Source organism: Pistacia vera, unplaced genomic scaffold, assembly GCF_008641045.1.
Source record: "Pistacia vera cultivar Batoury unplaced genomic scaffold, PisVer_v2 Contig899, whole genome shotgun sequence".
NCBI classification, from domain to species: Eukaryota; Viridiplantae; Streptophyta; class Magnoliopsida; order Sapindales; family Anacardiaceae; genus Pistacia; species Pistacia vera.
In genome coordinates, this window is record NW_022196777.1 from 144,697 (window position 1) to 161,608 (window position 16,912).

General features: G+C 36.6%; 2 protein-coding genes across 3 annotated transcripts; both read left to right on the forward strand.

Annotated features, from left to right (window-relative positions):
• Positions 1 to 1,626: 1,626 nt before the first annotated feature.
• LOC116119692 (5'-nucleotidase SurE-like) lies at positions 1,627 to 4,979 on the forward strand. Of its 2 annotated transcripts, none has more exons than XM_031405644.1 (11): positions 1,627 to 1,733; positions 1,819 to 1,990; positions 2,216 to 2,310; positions 2,405 to 2,469; positions 2,593 to 2,636; positions 2,930 to 3,007; positions 3,378 to 3,419; positions 3,792 to 3,948; positions 4,143 to 4,307; positions 4,431 to 4,490; positions 4,567 to 4,979. In XM_031405644.1, the coding sequence occupies exons 2-11, from the start codon at positions 1,854 to 1,856 to the stop codon at positions 4,678 to 4,680; spliced, it is 957 nt and encodes a 318-aa protein (XP_031261504.1). In that variant the 5' UTR covers positions 1,627 to 1,733; positions 1,819 to 1,853; the 3' UTR covers positions 4,681 to 4,979. The 2 variants fall into 2 exon arrangements, with proteins under 2 accessions (XP_031261504.1, XP_031261503.1); XM_031405643.1 differs by having other exon boundaries at positions 1,651 to 1,733; positions 1,833 to 1,990.
• Positions 4,980 to 12,900: 7,921 nt separating this feature from the next.
• Positions 12,901 to 16,578, forward strand: LOC116119689. The gene is made up of 7 exons (XM_031405639.1): positions 12,901 to 13,180; positions 13,475 to 13,592; positions 13,828 to 13,916; positions 13,998 to 14,044; positions 14,158 to 14,246; positions 14,797 to 14,930; positions 15,456 to 16,578. Exons 1-7 carry the CDS (start codon positions 13,085 to 13,087, stop codon positions 16,152 to 16,154), a joined length of 1,272 nt encoding a protein of 423 aa, XP_031261499.1. The 5' UTR covers positions 12,901 to 13,084; the 3' UTR covers positions 16,155 to 16,578.
• Positions 16,579 to 16,912: the final 334 nt, after the last annotated feature.

The following is a 16,912-nucleotide window of genomic DNA, read 5'->3' on the forward strand; positions in this document are numbered from 1 at the left end:
CATATTTCCATCAAACGGCCGCATGCTGGCATTCTGAACCTGGTGGAAGTGGGGCAGCTAGCACTTCAGGGGAAAACGGGGATGTAGAGACGACCTGGTGTGCTCGTTTTGCTGCTCCCTTAACCTGTCTAGAGCTCGCTGCAGCTCCTCAATTCGCGGTAATGGAGCCAATTGGGGGTTGTTTTCACCCGTGCGAGCCCTCCCTTCTCGGTTGCGGTTCAGGGCAGTCCGGAGATCAGATTCCTCTCGCCTCGGCCGGCATTCCGGCCGCACTCGACACATGCTGACTAGGGATGTGAGGACGACGGGTTGTAAGGGGCACTTTCACGACCCTCGCGGTGGTTACGAACCGCCCGCGAGGTGTGAAACCTCCGCATACGATCGGGATTGCTCTGCTGGGGGTGATCGGGACCACCATGCCCAGCATTTTTGCTTGGGTTTGTTGCATCGTGGCATGGGACAGCTCGGGGTCCACTCTCTCGCCAAGTCTCAGCTTTGCTGACACTCTGCTAGGGGCACCTTGGTATTCGCGGCCCTTGGGAGCCCGCAGGCTTATTTTTTGCCACTTGTTACCCTTGCGCTTACGCGCTGCAGTGCTCGCGGCACGGGCTATCGCCTTGCCGCGCTTTCGCGCGACCTGCAGGCGTTTTTGGCGGTTGTATGGCTTTGGCTGTCGTGGATGACATGCCTTGGTCCAGACGGTCCAACCTCTGGTTGACTGGCTGGAGAGTATTATCAATCTCTCCAGGTAACTCCTGATGGCAGGTGCCAGTTGCGGGGCTGTTGGGGTATTCAGTAGCATTTTGTGAGATTAAAGGTACGTTGGAAGGGGTGTCCCTCTGGGCCAGGGGGACTCCTTCTGCATGCTGGTCTTGCTCAGGTTCAGATTGGCGGGCCATTGTAGCTGAAGACCAGTAGGTCAAAGATTCTTCTGATGAAGGGTAGACACTAAATCAGCCCTCTTCTAGCGCCAAACGTTGATGCTCGTTTTAACACCAACGAATTTTTACGTGGATAATATCAATTTACTGTTCGATGCACGTGAAAAAGAGTATAAGAAAAGTGAAATAGCTGTAGAGGGGTGTTTTAAGTGGTTCGGACGTGAGATAGCAAGTCCTACGTCCACTGATTGTATTGATATAGTGGATGTCAGGTCGCGGTCGCGAGCTGATTACAACAGACGAAAAAGTCAAAGCAGGTTTACAAGAGAGAGAGATTTCTATTTGTTCTTTTTTTTGTAGTAAAATGGCCGAATCCCCTTAATGAAGGGGTCTTCCCTTTTATACTGGACTGGAGGGTAATCCTTGCTAAATCCGTGGTTTGGTGTGATTGTCAGTGTATAATCAGGCTTTATGTCCCATTTCCCTTTTTCCAAGCTGACATCGCACGACTTGGGGCAGGAGAAAGGACGCGTGTGGGCTCCAAATCACTTGGCAGGTCTGAGCTGTGCGTGTTGCTTGACGAGAGCAGGTCGCCCTCACGTGACTCTCCCAGTCAGCCCTTTATTTCTTAGGCATAACACAAACCTAAACGTGCTTCGTAGGTTCATTGATTTGTGCAGTGGTTGGACTCTTAATATTACATTATAAAAAAATATTGGATATTGGTCCATTTGTAATGTTAGAACAAATTGTACAGTCATATTTTATTAAACAATACCGTTTCTTGTCCAACAAAACCAGTCCACAGTTCACAGAAGTAAAGAGAAATTGAGGATCATTTATGTTCAACCGGCAAGTTGATCCTAACTAAAATAACTAATATTAACCATACTGACATATTAGAGAAAGTTAATTATATGCTATAATATTTATATAGAAACCATTTTGCAGTCAAAACTTTGAGCTGAAATTATGGAAGAGGATGGTAACAACAAACCCACAATCCTGGTGACCAATGATGATGGAATCGAGGCGCCAGGTCTGCTAGGCCTTGTTCACGTTCTTGTCTCCACTGGTGAATTCAAGGTTCTTGTGTGTGCCCCTGACGAGTAAGTTCCTTTATCTTCCTTTTGTTCTATTTATATGATCATCACCGCATAAATTTTTTTATTGCTTTTGACATTATGGTGGTTGGAGTAGCAACACAATTAATTTTGGAGAAAAAAGATGATAAGAGATGCTTGTTTGAATCATTTTTATTAGTATTCTCTAGTACTGCGCCTTTTGGATTATCTGGTGACATATTTGTATGTACTTATTTTCTTCTTTTCCAGGGAAAGGTCAGCAGTGAGTCATGGTGTAATTTGGGCTCACCCTCTCTCTGCAAAGCTAGTAGATATAGATGGAGCAACAGCATTTGCTGTTTCTGGTTTGTTCTACTTTTGACTAAATCTGTTTCTTTTCTCCAACTTCTATTTGAATCAATTAGTCGTATTATTTATTGAATGTATTACTACACGCAGGAACACCAGCAGATTGTGCTTCTTTAGGGGTCTCCAAAGCACTCTTTCCTTCAGTTCCTGATTTGGTTTCTCTTTGACTCTTTTTTATATCTATCAAAGTGTCATCTATCAATTGCCAGGGGGAACTCGTTTAAATCCTGATATTATAAAAGCTTCCCAGTTTCTAATTTTCTTTTTCCTGTAAACAGGTGATCTGTGGCATTAACAAGGGTAGCAACTCTGGCTATCATGTGTTAGTGATATTTTCATCTGTGGCTTTTTCTATTGTACATTAATGATGAAACTAAATGAAAAAGTGTGTCGTAATAGTTTATTCTGAGAGAGACGTAAAATTTTCATGAGTTCCAAAATGTAGCCAACCCGCAAAACATATATTTTCACTCTTATATTAATTTCTGCTAGGATCTAAAGCTGTTTATATAAATTAGTTTCGAATTTTACTCCATCAACATATTGAGTTACTTGTTGGGCGAGTTGGTTTCTGTGACATTATCGACTCAATGGATTCCCTCATTGGAATTGCAGTATTTACTCAGGCACAGTGGCTGGAGCTCGAGAGGCCTTCTTAAATGGTGTTCCTGCTCTCTCTATATCATACGATTGGTATGTACATATATTTTTTGGCTAAATTACAAGTTTAAGATGAATTTACTTCAAACTTGAGAGTTTAATATTCACACAAATTTTCTTTCCGCATATAACTGCACATGATGTCAAATCAAATGTCTTGTCGAGCAACTCTATAATCTTGGCTTGTTTTTGTTGAGTATACTATTTGGCTCATACTACAAAGAATCAAGTTAACTAACCACTTAATAGAGTTACTAGTAATCCAGAAAACACCAAAAAATTCCATTAATTCAAGGCTAGAGATTGATAGATTATTCCCATTTCATTTCTCCTATTTAACTTTAGATTGTTGACAATTTCAATAAGGGATTCTTTTAACTTCTTGCTGTCTTTTCAATTGCAGGTATGGTGGGCGTACAAAGGATCAGCTGGTGAATGTTCAAAGGTGGGGCCTTTTGATTTTTATCTTTTCCATTTTTTTTCTTTAATTTTTGGATGAATGTGAAAATTAATTTCCTGTACCAAGCATTTCTTGAGCGGATACAATTACTAGTTTTGGGCTCCATGCCTATGAAAAAAAAAACAATGGCTGGTGAGGTGCAAATCCTGGGAGCTCTTCTACTCAGGTTTTTTTCGCCTTAATAAACATCTCCCAGAAAATGTCTCTAACAGCTCCAAAGTTTCTATTAGCTATCTCATTGCTATCTTTTGGCCAATATTTGTATTAGCTAACCCAATTTATTTCATATTCTGTTTCATTACAAAAAGCATGGTTTTTTGTCTTCTCATCCTAATTTTTTGGGCATTGGATCGTTAGTGTTGGAGTAAATAAGAGAAATGCTGATGATTTCAAACTTGCTGCTGAGGTTTGTTTACCTATTATAAGAGGAGTAATGGCTGAGATCAAGAGTCAAACCTATCCCCAGAAATGTTTTTTGAACATAGATTTGCCAGCAGATCTTGCTCGTCATAAGGTAAACTTCAGAACTATCTTGTTAACATCTCTAAAGCATATAAGTTTAGTAAGTACTTCAACATAGCCCTGTCTTCCGGATTAGCCAATTTTAATGCAAAACTTCTAGTAGAATCGCAAGTCTTTACTTATAAAATCATTGTGTAATGCATTAGAATTTAGATGCGATAATGATGCTGTTTCTTGTATAAAAAGGGGTTTAAGCTGACTAAGCAAGGTACAAGTTTAATTAAATTGGGGTGGAAGCAAGTTACTTCTGAAATGCAACTGCAAGAAAGGAAATTTGGGAGAGATTCAGCAACAGAGGCAACAACTGAGACAGCAAATGCATCCCAAGAACCTCTTTTCTTCTTCAGAGAAGTGAGTCACTTTCTATAAATATTGAATAGTCAATGTGCTCATCAGGAAGGGCTTCAATTTTCATTATTTTGCTTGATCAAGAGTAATCTAAAATGGGCTCTAATTTTTTTTTTTTTCTCGTAGATAAGGGAACTCCAATTCGACGATGACGATACAGACTACCGGTTTCTTCAGGAAGGATATGTAGGTATCTTTACTTTCTAAGACTATTTAAATAAAGAAGCCTAAAATTTACATGTTTCAGTTTACTTTATTTCAGATTACTGTCACTCCTCTTTCTGCCCTCTCCCCTGCAGAGAAAGATTGTCAAACCTTCTTCAAAGGTTGGCTGCCAAATCTGTTTGACCATCCTACTTCTTCACCAATGCTCTGAGACTAGAACAAGGAAGCATGTATCTCAGCAGTACAGAATAAAACTGCATGATCATATCGCTGCGTAAGTTGCTTATTGTGACAAGAAAATTGGTAGTATTGTTCATTGTTTAGAATTGTCATCTCATTCAGAACACTGTACTTAGTTTTGTCCAAAGTTTTTTAATCTGTTTGCCATTAACAATCTAGTAACAAGTACATTTTATGTACTTTTTCTGGAAATCCTACTCTGCCCCACAGTTGATTGTATGGAGTAATCAACCTGATGTTTACTTCAGAACTTATATTCTTATATTAATCTTGAACAAACTCTTGATTAAACAATTTTATATTGTTACATTAAGATTGTCAACATGAGTTTCCTTCTTAATTTGTTTAATATTACACATGTTTCTCATTTTCCATTAAATAAAAAAAAAAAAAAAAAAAAAAAAAAAAAGACTATACTATTGACTGACTTTTAAGATTGTAAGTAAAAGAAACAGTGCTACTGAGATGGGTTGTACTCGATAATTTGATTTAAAAATTCAATTGAAGAAATGAAAACCATGTAAGCTGCCCCATCCATTCTATGGTTTTTCACAAGTCAACTTCGAAAGGATTATGAAAAGAAGAAACAAACTTCCAACCCAACTGCTGAAAACTGACAAAGCAACAATAAGAAGCCAAATTTCAGAAAAAGGATGCCTTCCCCAAATACTTTTAATAAGAGTTTTAAACTTGCATAAGTTATACATAGAGTCTGATTAAAAATCAAATAGAGGAACAATAAGAAGCCAAATTCAAAGAACTCTGCAGCTAATTTTAGAAAAGAAATTGCAAAGAAGAAGGTTAATTGCTCAGATGGTATGATACTTGAAGAAGCAAACTAGAAAACAAAAAAATCCCACATAGGAGTATAATAAAACATCATAAATATGATATGTACATGACTGGAAAGCTCTCATTTTTTTTCTTTATCTGTGAGCTCTGTAAGCGCAGGGGCTTCATTGTTTTGATGCAAGGAAGGTATATGTGACTCCACTAGTATCGACCATAACACTTGAACATCTTCATAAGGGCAAGATTTGACATCCTCGTATAGAATGTATATCCCTCTCCCTGACAAACCAAAATGAATTTCAATACTGATACAAAATTGCAGGCTTTTCTTGATGTTCATAAGTCCAAGTTGTAAGCAATTCAAATGCATTGAGATTAAAGTAACTTAGAGAAACCATGTAAAGAACAAAGAGAAGGTGAAGAGGAAGACGCATAAATTAGAATGTCCCATTTGATGAAAAAGAAGACTGAAATTGCAGATTGACTTACTCTTTTCTTGAGCTGAGTGTAGGCGAAACCACAGCTTCTTCAATGGAGAGAAGAGGGACTGCAGCCATCCCATTTGGAGAAGTGGGGTGTGGCTTGGCTCATGCAGATTGAAGCTAAAAAAATAAGACAATATGTAGTAGACAAGAGACTACTACTACTCCGGGCGTTGCTTAGAGAAGAATGAAGTTATAAATGTCACTGTTTCTTAACACATCTTTACATTCCCTTGCAGGCCAATCATGCATATATCATATTGACACTTATTTTTGTTCTTGTTGCAATGTCATTTTTCAACCCCTTTTTATATCTTGTAGCAGAAGAAGCCACCCTACCAATCAGCTGTGCTTTTCACACTTTGATTTTCGTCCAATATTATCATTGCCCTTGCCCTCAAGATACAATCCTTACTATGTATGGACTACACTACAAATATACTAATGTGTTTAATCAATTTTGGGATAGGTGCACTTTTTTTTTTTTTGTTTTTTTACCATTTTTGGGCTAGCTGATCTTGAGTTTTAAGTTACAATAAAACTTACGATAAATGAGTCTTTTACAAGGGTCTTCCCCCTGTGTGCCACATGTCTTGTTGGGTGACTTCAAAGTTTATGAATATAGGCATAACTTGCTGACTCAGAAATTGACTCATCATTATTCCAAAATATTTGTTAATTAAAGATAGTGTAACACTTTTGTGATTAAAACTAAAATGTGCAGCAATATTTGACTGATTCATTGTTACAACAGATCAATATTCAATAGAACTCGAGGTCCAAATTTATGGGGCTGTGAGTGTGAAAGCCAGGCCCAGTTAACGACCGGAAGATTGGAAATACATAAACTCTTATCTTAGAAAAACGAGTAAACGATTTTTCCCACCCAAGGTTTACCTTAACGACACTTTCCTATTCAAAAAGTTTTAAAATACAATTTTCTCACCCAAAGTTTATAGCTTATTACTATACAAAATCGATTCCAACGGCAAAAATTCTCTTCGTCACCACCATTTGAACCTTTGGTCTTCTTTTTACAAAACCTCTCTCATTTTGACACTTAATTTCTTGCCGATTACCAAACACAACAAAGCTACGGTTTCTTGTTTTTTAGCTTATTTTCAGTTGATTTCGGTGATGAATATTTAATGAGTTACCACCATTCGATCTACCATCCTTCACTCCACAAAACCCCTTCTATCTTGACTCCTAGTAACTTGTCAAACGTCGATTCAGAAATTGAAGTGTATTTTGGCTAGTAACGGAATATAAACTTTGAGTAAAAAAGTGGTATTTTGAATAATTTATGAGTGGAGAACTGACAGTAAGGCAAACCTTAGGTGGGAAAAGCCAGTTTACTCTTAGAAAAACAATAGGGAAATGATTTTTAGTCCCCATCATGATATGATCTTCTTCTTTAGCTCTCATCCTCTACTTCAAGTAAGGATATAATTCTAATAAAAATTTGAATTTGAATTTGTATTCTTATTTCTTTATATTTTTATTTCAAAGCTTTATATTTGTAATTACTAAAAAAAATTAAGTCAATCAAAATTGATAATTTCATAAGTAAATTAAAGCGTATGTAATTATCAAATACTTAATGTTTCTTTTTCATGATAGGAATTAATTTTCAGATCTCATATCTTTTTAGACCTATAACAAACACAACTATGTTCGATATTCTATTGGAGAGTTATACATTAGGTTTTTTTTTTTTTTTTTTTTGTTTTTGTGCTCTTATTTTTTATATTTTTAAATTGGTTACAAATTACTTTGCTTAAATGGGAAACCAACCTATAACTAAGAATTATTAGAACTTAAAATATTTAGTTTATTTTTAAGCCACAACTGCAATAAACAGAAAATATTTAAAAAAAAAATTATATTGAGAAAAATGAACATGTTTATAAATCCTTTTGAAAAGTTTTGAATACAAAACCATTAATTGTTAATAGTTTTTCTAAGATAGAAGATGGAGACAAATATAAGAGATAAAAGACTAAAAAATCACTTCCCAAAACAATGAAACGATTTCAACTCTGAAATCTACAAGAGAAGTGAAAACATTCAATTTGAATATCCAATTTGGGTTTGGTTTGGGCCATGTTCAGGACATCAACCAAAACATCCTGGAGCCCACTGAGCTGACTAACCAATACAACCACCAACCGATTCGTCCATAACCATGACTTCTACCTCTCTTATTTTTTTTCATTAAATGTGGACACATCAATCCTATTCAAAATTTGACAATACAATGCAATGCAATTCAAAAATTAGATCGGGAGTCTCTTGAGTCCGCTAAGTATTTGGCTGGTGAGAATGAACTGCAGCTTTGATGTTCATGAAGAGAAAAAAATAGTGAAGCAGAAGTTGCAGTACAATCAGAGTGAAATGACTGATGGATTATAGGGTAATGTCGAAGGGAAGAAGATAAAAAGGGGTGAAGCCTGAAACTTGGACCCAGGCGCTCGTCTCCTCATCAGAGTGTCGTAAAAGTGGGGGCAGTCAGTGCTTTTAACGCTGATCAAGTCAGCTGTAGCCGTCTGATTTGCTGAAACATCACGTTATTGCATCTCTATTATCTTTTAGCGAGATTCACCCTATGCCTATATATTATATTACTTTTGATATATAAATATATAGATGATGTTATGTGGTTGAGAATGTTTGGTTGTGAAATTATTTTCAAATATTTTAACCATAATATACAATTAAAGCGAGAGAGAAATATATGATTATCATCTGCATTACTTTTACTTGAATTGTTGTCTGCTACGATCCTAACAAAGTTTAGTTGCTATTAGTCCTATCGTTTCTTTGCTCAAATACTACTTGAGCACTAAAATTATTCAAAAATAACATTGCAAAAACATATATAAGAAAAGAGTAAACAACTTTTTCCCACCCAAGGTTTTCCTTAATGACACTTTCCCACTCAAAAAGTTTCAAAATACTACTTTATTACCCAAAATTTATATTCCTATCAGGGGCAGATCCAACCCACTTTTGGCCCACCCTCAATTTTTTTTTTAAAATACTAATATATATAATTTTTGGATTTTGGCCCACCCTAACAAAAATTTATGAATCCACTACTGATTCCGACCAATCGTTGGCCAATCATCATTCACCAAAACCCCTAAAATCTTGCTCCTACAAACCTTGTCAATCGTCGGTAATCGAGTGATTTGTGAAACGCGCAACTGCCCCTCTCAAGTTAGATTCCTACCAATCTCGACTACCAAAATCTAATTTTCCACTACTAAAAGACTCATCGGCTTCCCCTCTTCAAAAACTCCAACAGTGTGGATCAAGTTTGCTCTCTGTTTGCCACTGAATCGAAAAATGCAATCTGGATAGTAAATGGAATATAAACTTTGGATAGTAAAATAGTATTTTGAAACTTTTTGAGTGGAAAAGTGTCATTAAGGCAAACATTGGGTGGGAAAAAGTGATTTACTATATAAGAAAATATTTCATGTGAGATTAAGCGAGAAGCACTTAGCCATGGAAGCACAACCTTTTGATAATGGCAAAGCCATGGAAGCACAACCTTTTGATAATGGCGGGACCATGGTGCAGTCATGGGGTCCGTTAAACCTATGTTTAGAATGATGAGGTGTGGTCAATATATTTGCATCGGCTACAAATGGGAAGAGTCATGAATTGTACAAAAGGCTTTTGTTTGTGCTTGTGTTACAGTCTTTTCAGTTAACGGTTCCTAGAAGGAAAAAAGGTTACCCACTACTATCAACAAAAGTCCAATCTCGAATCATCTTACTACCTTTTTACAACGTTAACACGCCGCTTTTTTCTTCTTTCCAATTGGAAAATTATAACTTGAGTAAAGATAAGTACATATTTTAAAATTTTAATGGAAGCAAGCAACCACTACATGCCTCTTAGCTGAGCAAAAACTCGTTAATCTATCAATAAACAAGAATGTGGGACANCATGGGGTCCGTTAAACCTATGTTTAGAATGATGAGGTGTGGTCAATATATTTGCATCGGCTACAAATGGGAAGAGTCATGAATTGTACAAAAGGCTTTTGTTTGTGCTTGTGTTACAGTCTTTTTAATTAACGGTTCCTAGAAGGAAAAAAGGTTACCCACTACTATCAACAAAAGTCCAATCTCGAATCATCTTACTACCTTTTTACAACGTTAACACGCCACTTTTTTCTTCTTTCCAATTGGAAAATTATAACTTGAGTAAAGATAAGTACATATTTTAAAATTTTAATGGAAGCAAGCAACCACTACATGCCTCTTAGCTGAGCAAAAACTCGTTAATCTATCAATAAACAAGAATGTGGGACAAGTTATAAATTAATACGTTTGACTCTGAAATTGAAAAATTCTCTAATTCCATATTGTTTTACGTGTTTTATGTTAATTTGTGATGGAGATGTGCCGACAAGAGGGAGACTCATTAATTGCATCAAATGCATATTTAGAGGTACCGTGATAAAGGTATCAGCAACAGCAATTTCCATACATTTCCTCACAACAATTTTTTTTTTTTTTTCTCGGTAACCAGGGTGTTCAAGCGAGCTTATACGTAATTTCTATACATTTCCTTATGACACACTTTTTTTTTTTTTCGAATCGGGTGTTTAAGCCCACTTGTACGTATATATTTTAACTAATCTCCATGATTCATTGAACACCCTACAAATACAAACGACCAAATAAGTTATAATGTAATAAATGACCTCAAGGTTCGAACAAAAAAACTCAATGAATGAAGCAAACCTCTTTAATTGTCAGACCAACCCTTGGGATTCTCACTACAAACTTAACCACACTATTTCTCACTGATTAAACACTAGTTGAATGTTAATATCACTTGTTTTCCCCCCCGTTCAAGTACTATGATTTTTCTAACAGGTGATTACGGTTAATTTCTTTCTGTCATAATGAGGCCTGAACTTACTTTATTTTCAATAAGATGATCATCACATTTACAGAGAACGTACCCACCCACCATGTTACATAAATGGAAGATTGGCTTATACTTAGGCCTGGATTTACACAGACAAGATCCCCAACAGTGTTTTGTGTTTTTTTTTTTTAACAGAAACAGACAAACTCACCCAACTAGTTTCATTTACCTGAGTGGTACTTTATTGAGAAGCATATATAATTGCCCTTTTCACCTTGAATATATATTTTTATTTTATCTCTAGACAGAGAAGAAATGAGTTTAATTTGAATTTAAAAAAGTAATGTTAAAATCATGATAATCCAGTTATATTGAGGGCAGCAATAATAATAATAATAATAATATTAGTGGAAGTTGGGGTGTAAGTAACCATGCCAATTGCCATGCACATACTGATACAGGGAGGGAGGGTGGTGTTTCAAAATTTGAAATCAAAATGCACATAAAAGACATCACTATAAGCTTGGCTACCAACTTTAGTCCATTTGGGCCACATGGGTTTGATACCACAACATCATATCCCAAAGTCATCATCTTATGGTTGCCAAATATCAAACTATATTATATTATAATATTACTGTGTTTTACTTTTATAAAATAAAGTTTGAAAAAAAGAAAATAATAATTCAAGTAAAGAGAAAGAATCTATGACATATTTGAATGGCGACAAACGAAACCAATCTTTCACTAACTTACATCCTTTCTACGATAAAGCTTACACTTAACGCTTTGGAAACCTCAATTTACCAGCCTAAACTACGCTTTGGCTACGTCAAACTAATTTTTTAATTACCTCAACTTACACACACACATATATATAAGACGACTAATTGCTTTTACTTATGGCTACTAACTAAGTGTACACGCACCCTTTGAGCGTGTGAGTTTCCAAAGGCATTGAGACATTTCTGTTCTGAAGTTGTCAGGCATATTCATTTTGCTCATCAGATTCATATCTTCAGTACTATACCATTCTACTAATAATGCCCAACAAAAAACCAATTTATCATTATACCCATAGGGCATACCCTCCTTCCCTCATATAAATCTTTAAAATACCAATGAAAGATTACACGTGGAGAAGATGGTCTTGTAAAAAGGTCTACGCCGTAACGACAACGGACTAAATTGGACCAAAAAATGATATTGAGGGAGGGGGGTTTTGACTTATGGAAATATGTGTTAAATTTTATGCAATGTCTTCTCTCACAAACTTCACACCGCCAAGCCCAAGCTTAGTTCTCGATGAACATGTGGTTCTTGATTTTTATCAATGGCCGTCTACTTTTTCATATGATTAGTCCTAAGTCTGATTATATAAATATTATATTTAGGCATGGGAAAAAGTAGAAATTAAAGATAACACAATGACACTTCACTAAATAAAAGGTCTGAATTTTCTGTTCACGGGTGGGTTTGGTTGCAGATCACTATCATAACAATATAAAGCAAAATTTTACCAAAACTGTAAATTTATTCTGTGCCTGTTTCATTTCATGGCTAAGCCAAAAACAAGATGGTACATGTTGCATTAATATTACACATGCCTCTCTGCAGCCTTTTGCCTAACGGAGACAGTCCATTTCCCATAAATGATTTTGTACAACAATGAATACAACCCCAATGAGGATATTCTCATTATTATTATTATTATTTTTTTACCTAGCTTCCTAACACAATACAGTATTTATTGTCGTGAAAAAAGCCGGGGGGGCAAAAAGGGGAAGTAGTAATGATAGCGTTAACGGGTGGTTCCGTTAAGGATCTGTACTCTATCTATATAATCAAACAAAATGAACATGATGATTCGCCGCCCATTGACTGAAAAATACTGTTGTTGACGTTGAACTTAATAACCTCTTTAAATATTTTTGTCTGCTATATAACGGCGTTATAGCCGTCAGTTTTCTATATATAGTTAGCCTACCCTGCAAGCTTTAACTCTCTTTATTCGAAAACGTTCCCCAGTTTCAATATCAATTCTCTCTCTCTCTCTCTCTCTCTCTGTTTCTCTCTCTGTGTTTCTCTGTTTCTCTCACTTCCTACATCAATAGCCTGAGTTCAAGTGCAAGTTGTTAATGGTTGCGTGAAGAAGAAGTTTGGTATATTGGTTGTTTTTCGTTGATATCACTTGGGTATTTTCTCGAAATGGGGAAGAAAGAACTGCAAGATCAGAAAGCCAACGAGAGAGTTGAAGCTGTCCTTAAGCTTCTCAGAAAACAAGCTCCTCTCACTGTCAAACAGGTGAGTTTTTTGGGTATTTTTCACTGTGCCTTAGCTTTCATTTCGTTGTTATTGCTTCTTTTTTCCTCGCCATAAGTATCACATGTTACTTGATTTTCGTTGCATATTACTTAAACTGAGGCTGTAACTTGTATGTAAGACAATTTTCAGGTTAAAAATGTGTTCTTCATTGCCTCAAGTTTACAATAATGTTGTGCTAAAGTGGTTAATCATTTTTATTTTTTTGTACTTTACTGTTCATAATCTCTCTTTTAGGCATTACAGTGTGGTTAATTAGTGTGTTACTGTTAACAGGAGAAGTTCTGCACGACCGCTTGTGTTGCGCGATTTCTGAGAGCAAAAGGTGATAGCGTGAAGAAGTCTGCGAAGCACTTAAGGGCTTGCCTTTCTTGGAGAGGGAACATCGGCATAGGTAGAATACCCTTTTATTGTTCTTCTATTTCGATTGCTTCATTTTATCTGCACTAGTAGCTTCTCTTTTTATAAGCATCTTCTTTTCTTTTTGTTGTTTCGTTGTATATGCAATGGAATCTTGCTTTTTCGTCTTTGAATTAAGCGTTAAAGTTAACATCTTGTCATCTTTGAAGTGATCCGATATTTCAAAATAAAGAATAGAACCTCACCTCGTTCTGCTTTTTTAAATACAGATAACTTGACAGCAGATGAGTTCTCAGCTGAGCTCGTCGAAGGAGTCGCTTATGTGGCTGGTAATGATGAAGAATCCAGACCCGTTTTGGTAAATTTTCAGTTTCTATCTCCTCATGTATCAAGTTCTTAATTTCTCAGAAACCAAGTAATAAAGTTATTGTTTTAACAGGTTTTCAGGATTAAACAAGATTACCAGAAGTTCCATTCTCAAAAAATGTAAGTGACAAAAGAGGAAAACAAGAAATGAACTTTTTTAACTTCCCCCCCTGGTTTTAAGAAGAAAGAATCTGATAACAGTGCCTGATTTTGTTTTTTCTTGCAAATTTTAGGTTCACTCGTTTGCTCGTATTCACTCTAGAAGTAGCCATTGGAACCATGTCAAAAAGTGCTGAACAGCTCGTAATCCTTTTCGACGCAAGTAAGTCCACTTTACAATACAACAACTACTGTGCGTCCGTGTCACAAATTAACAACAGTTTGCTTTTGATTTTTGGTTGAGTTTAAGTTAAATGTTTTATGTTTTGCACGCTGGTAAAGCAGCAGCAGCATGTAAATTAAGAGACCAAGCACGCAACTTTGTCGGAGAACAGACAGAGGTCCCTGAAATGATCAAACAATGTCCGGAGTGCCCCTTAGATGTCAAAGTCATTGCTCATTATTGCCTTATTGGTTCTGTTGTGCAGGGGGTATTATCGGGAATTGGAGTTAATTATAAGTATTCTCTTCTAGAATTGGTCAATATCAATGGCTGAGTTCTGTTTAGTTCAGTCTGAGCCTGAGACTTCCTTAAATTTTTTGATTCTCACCCACAGGCCCTCAGGATTCTCTTTTTGGCTTTGCCAGAAGTCTATCTCTTAACCCTGTCAGGCTTTTAACTTTTCTAATCACAATTTAAAAAAGTCATAGTTTGAATTAACTTTGTGATAATATTGTTAATTAATTTGGTTATTTATTTATTGAAACCTCAGGTTTTTTCAGATCAGCTTCAGCTTTTCTGAACTTATTGCTGACAACGCTGAAGATTTTGGCGGATTACTATCCGGGAAGGCTTTACAAGGCTTTTGTCATCGACCCACCTTCTCTTTTTTCTTATCTATGGAAGGTAAGATTAATTTGAAATTTCATCTACATCTCTATTACAATAATTCTCTGTCCTGCACATATTATTAATATTGCAAATTGCAAAAGTCTAACACTGTTCAACCTGCGAATCTGCACTGTTTCTTACTGTTTTGCCAACCAATACAAACAAGGAATTCTCTTTTTCCTAGTTATACTTATATCACCTTGCTTAAGTCAAATCTTATTTACAGGTCTGTTTCTTTTGTGGGTCCTTCATCCACCATCTCCTTCTATGATTTCAAAATTATTTGACAATTACACCTATCCTCAATGGCTGCAAATTCGAAAATGTCTATTACTATTAATATATACCCATGTTCAGTTGTGTTTTGAGGCATGTTTTTTTTTATTTTTTTATATTAAACTCTGTTAAATTTGTACCTTTATAGGTCAGAATAAGTATATTAGAAATTTTATATTTGAACTGGGACTTCAGCTCATGCATAATATAATTAATATATGCTCAAATGGGGTGATTCATTTCTCGGACTGTATATTCTTGCAGGGTGTCCGTCCCTTTGTGGAGCTGTCAACGGCCACGATGGTGGTATCATCGCTAGACTTTGAAGAATCGCTAGAATTCAATGACTTTTCAGCCTACCCACGTGCCTCGTCCCTCAGATTTGACACATCGTCGATAAATTCGACGGCCAAGATCGGTTCTTGCTCTTCCTCCCGATTTTCCTTCACAGTATCCCACCATTTTGACTCACTCAAACCGTGGTACCTCACTTTAACTGACACCTCATCATACAAGGTTGGGCCCACAAGTCCATACCCTGTGGCCCCCGCACTTATCTCGCCACTGAACGCCCGGTCACTCTCGTTCGCATCACCAGCTGCCAGGACTCCACGTGGCAGCGTCAACGGTGGTGGTAACCCCAGGCTCACCAGAAAAAGCTTATTCCCATCAACACCATTGCCACAGCGAAGCAAGGGCAGTGAACCAATCAAAATCACCCATCCTCGAACACCACGTCCCTCATTCCTGCAATCACCGGCCATGTTTTTCAGGAGGGATTGCCACGTCAGCGTCAAGACCGACAAGTCTCGAGAATCGTTCTTACCATTTTTAAAATTCTACAGAAGGCCGTACGATGAGATGATTTACAGGTCAAAGATGCGGCCCCCACTCGGTGGCCTAATCTCCATCGTCTCTCCCCACATCAAACGCCGCCACGTGTCAGTATCACAACGGTTTTAAACACCACCCAGAAAGGAAACGAGAAAAAAGAAATAGTACATAGGGCTGACACTGATTAATGAAGCTAATAATTGATTGATTATTTTGTTTATCTCGAGTTATGTGGTGCATGGATGGTTATGCTTATGTTTACGGTGAGCTCGTGCGGGTGATTAATTAAGAAGAGGCAGACTACGTGCGAGGTGGGATGTGAAAACTTGTGCGCCATGTCTAATTTTGAGCTCTGTGGAAACATATAATAAATAAAGTCCACGTTTTGGGTTTTGCATGGGAGAAAGACAGCGTGGTCGAAACGGCGAACAGTGTGTACTGCATTGGAAAACTTACTGTACCAAGAAAACCAAAGCGTTGAAAACAAATCTATATATGTTTCAATTCAAAGTTGAATATGTTAATATATATTGAATATTATTTTTCCTGTGAAGATTATTATTGTTTTTGAGTTATTTTTGGAGGGTGGGAGAATCTAGATGTACTTGTTCTGGTTGGACTTTGTTTATAATAAAGAAGACTACAAGTTTGAAAATTTCGATTATTGTAATGCAGTGCATGTACGTTAGTTGATAGTTGGGTTATTACTTGAATTTTCAAATAATGTGTTTGTTTTAATTCAACGATGGCAGCTGAGTTGGTAGGAATACGTGTCGTGTTTTGTTGAAATGAGAAGTCAAAACTAAAAATGGAGCTTCTGATTCCACTGAGAGTTTGGTGTTGGGAATTGAAATTCTGGAAATAAAAATAGATGTAATTCTACAAGT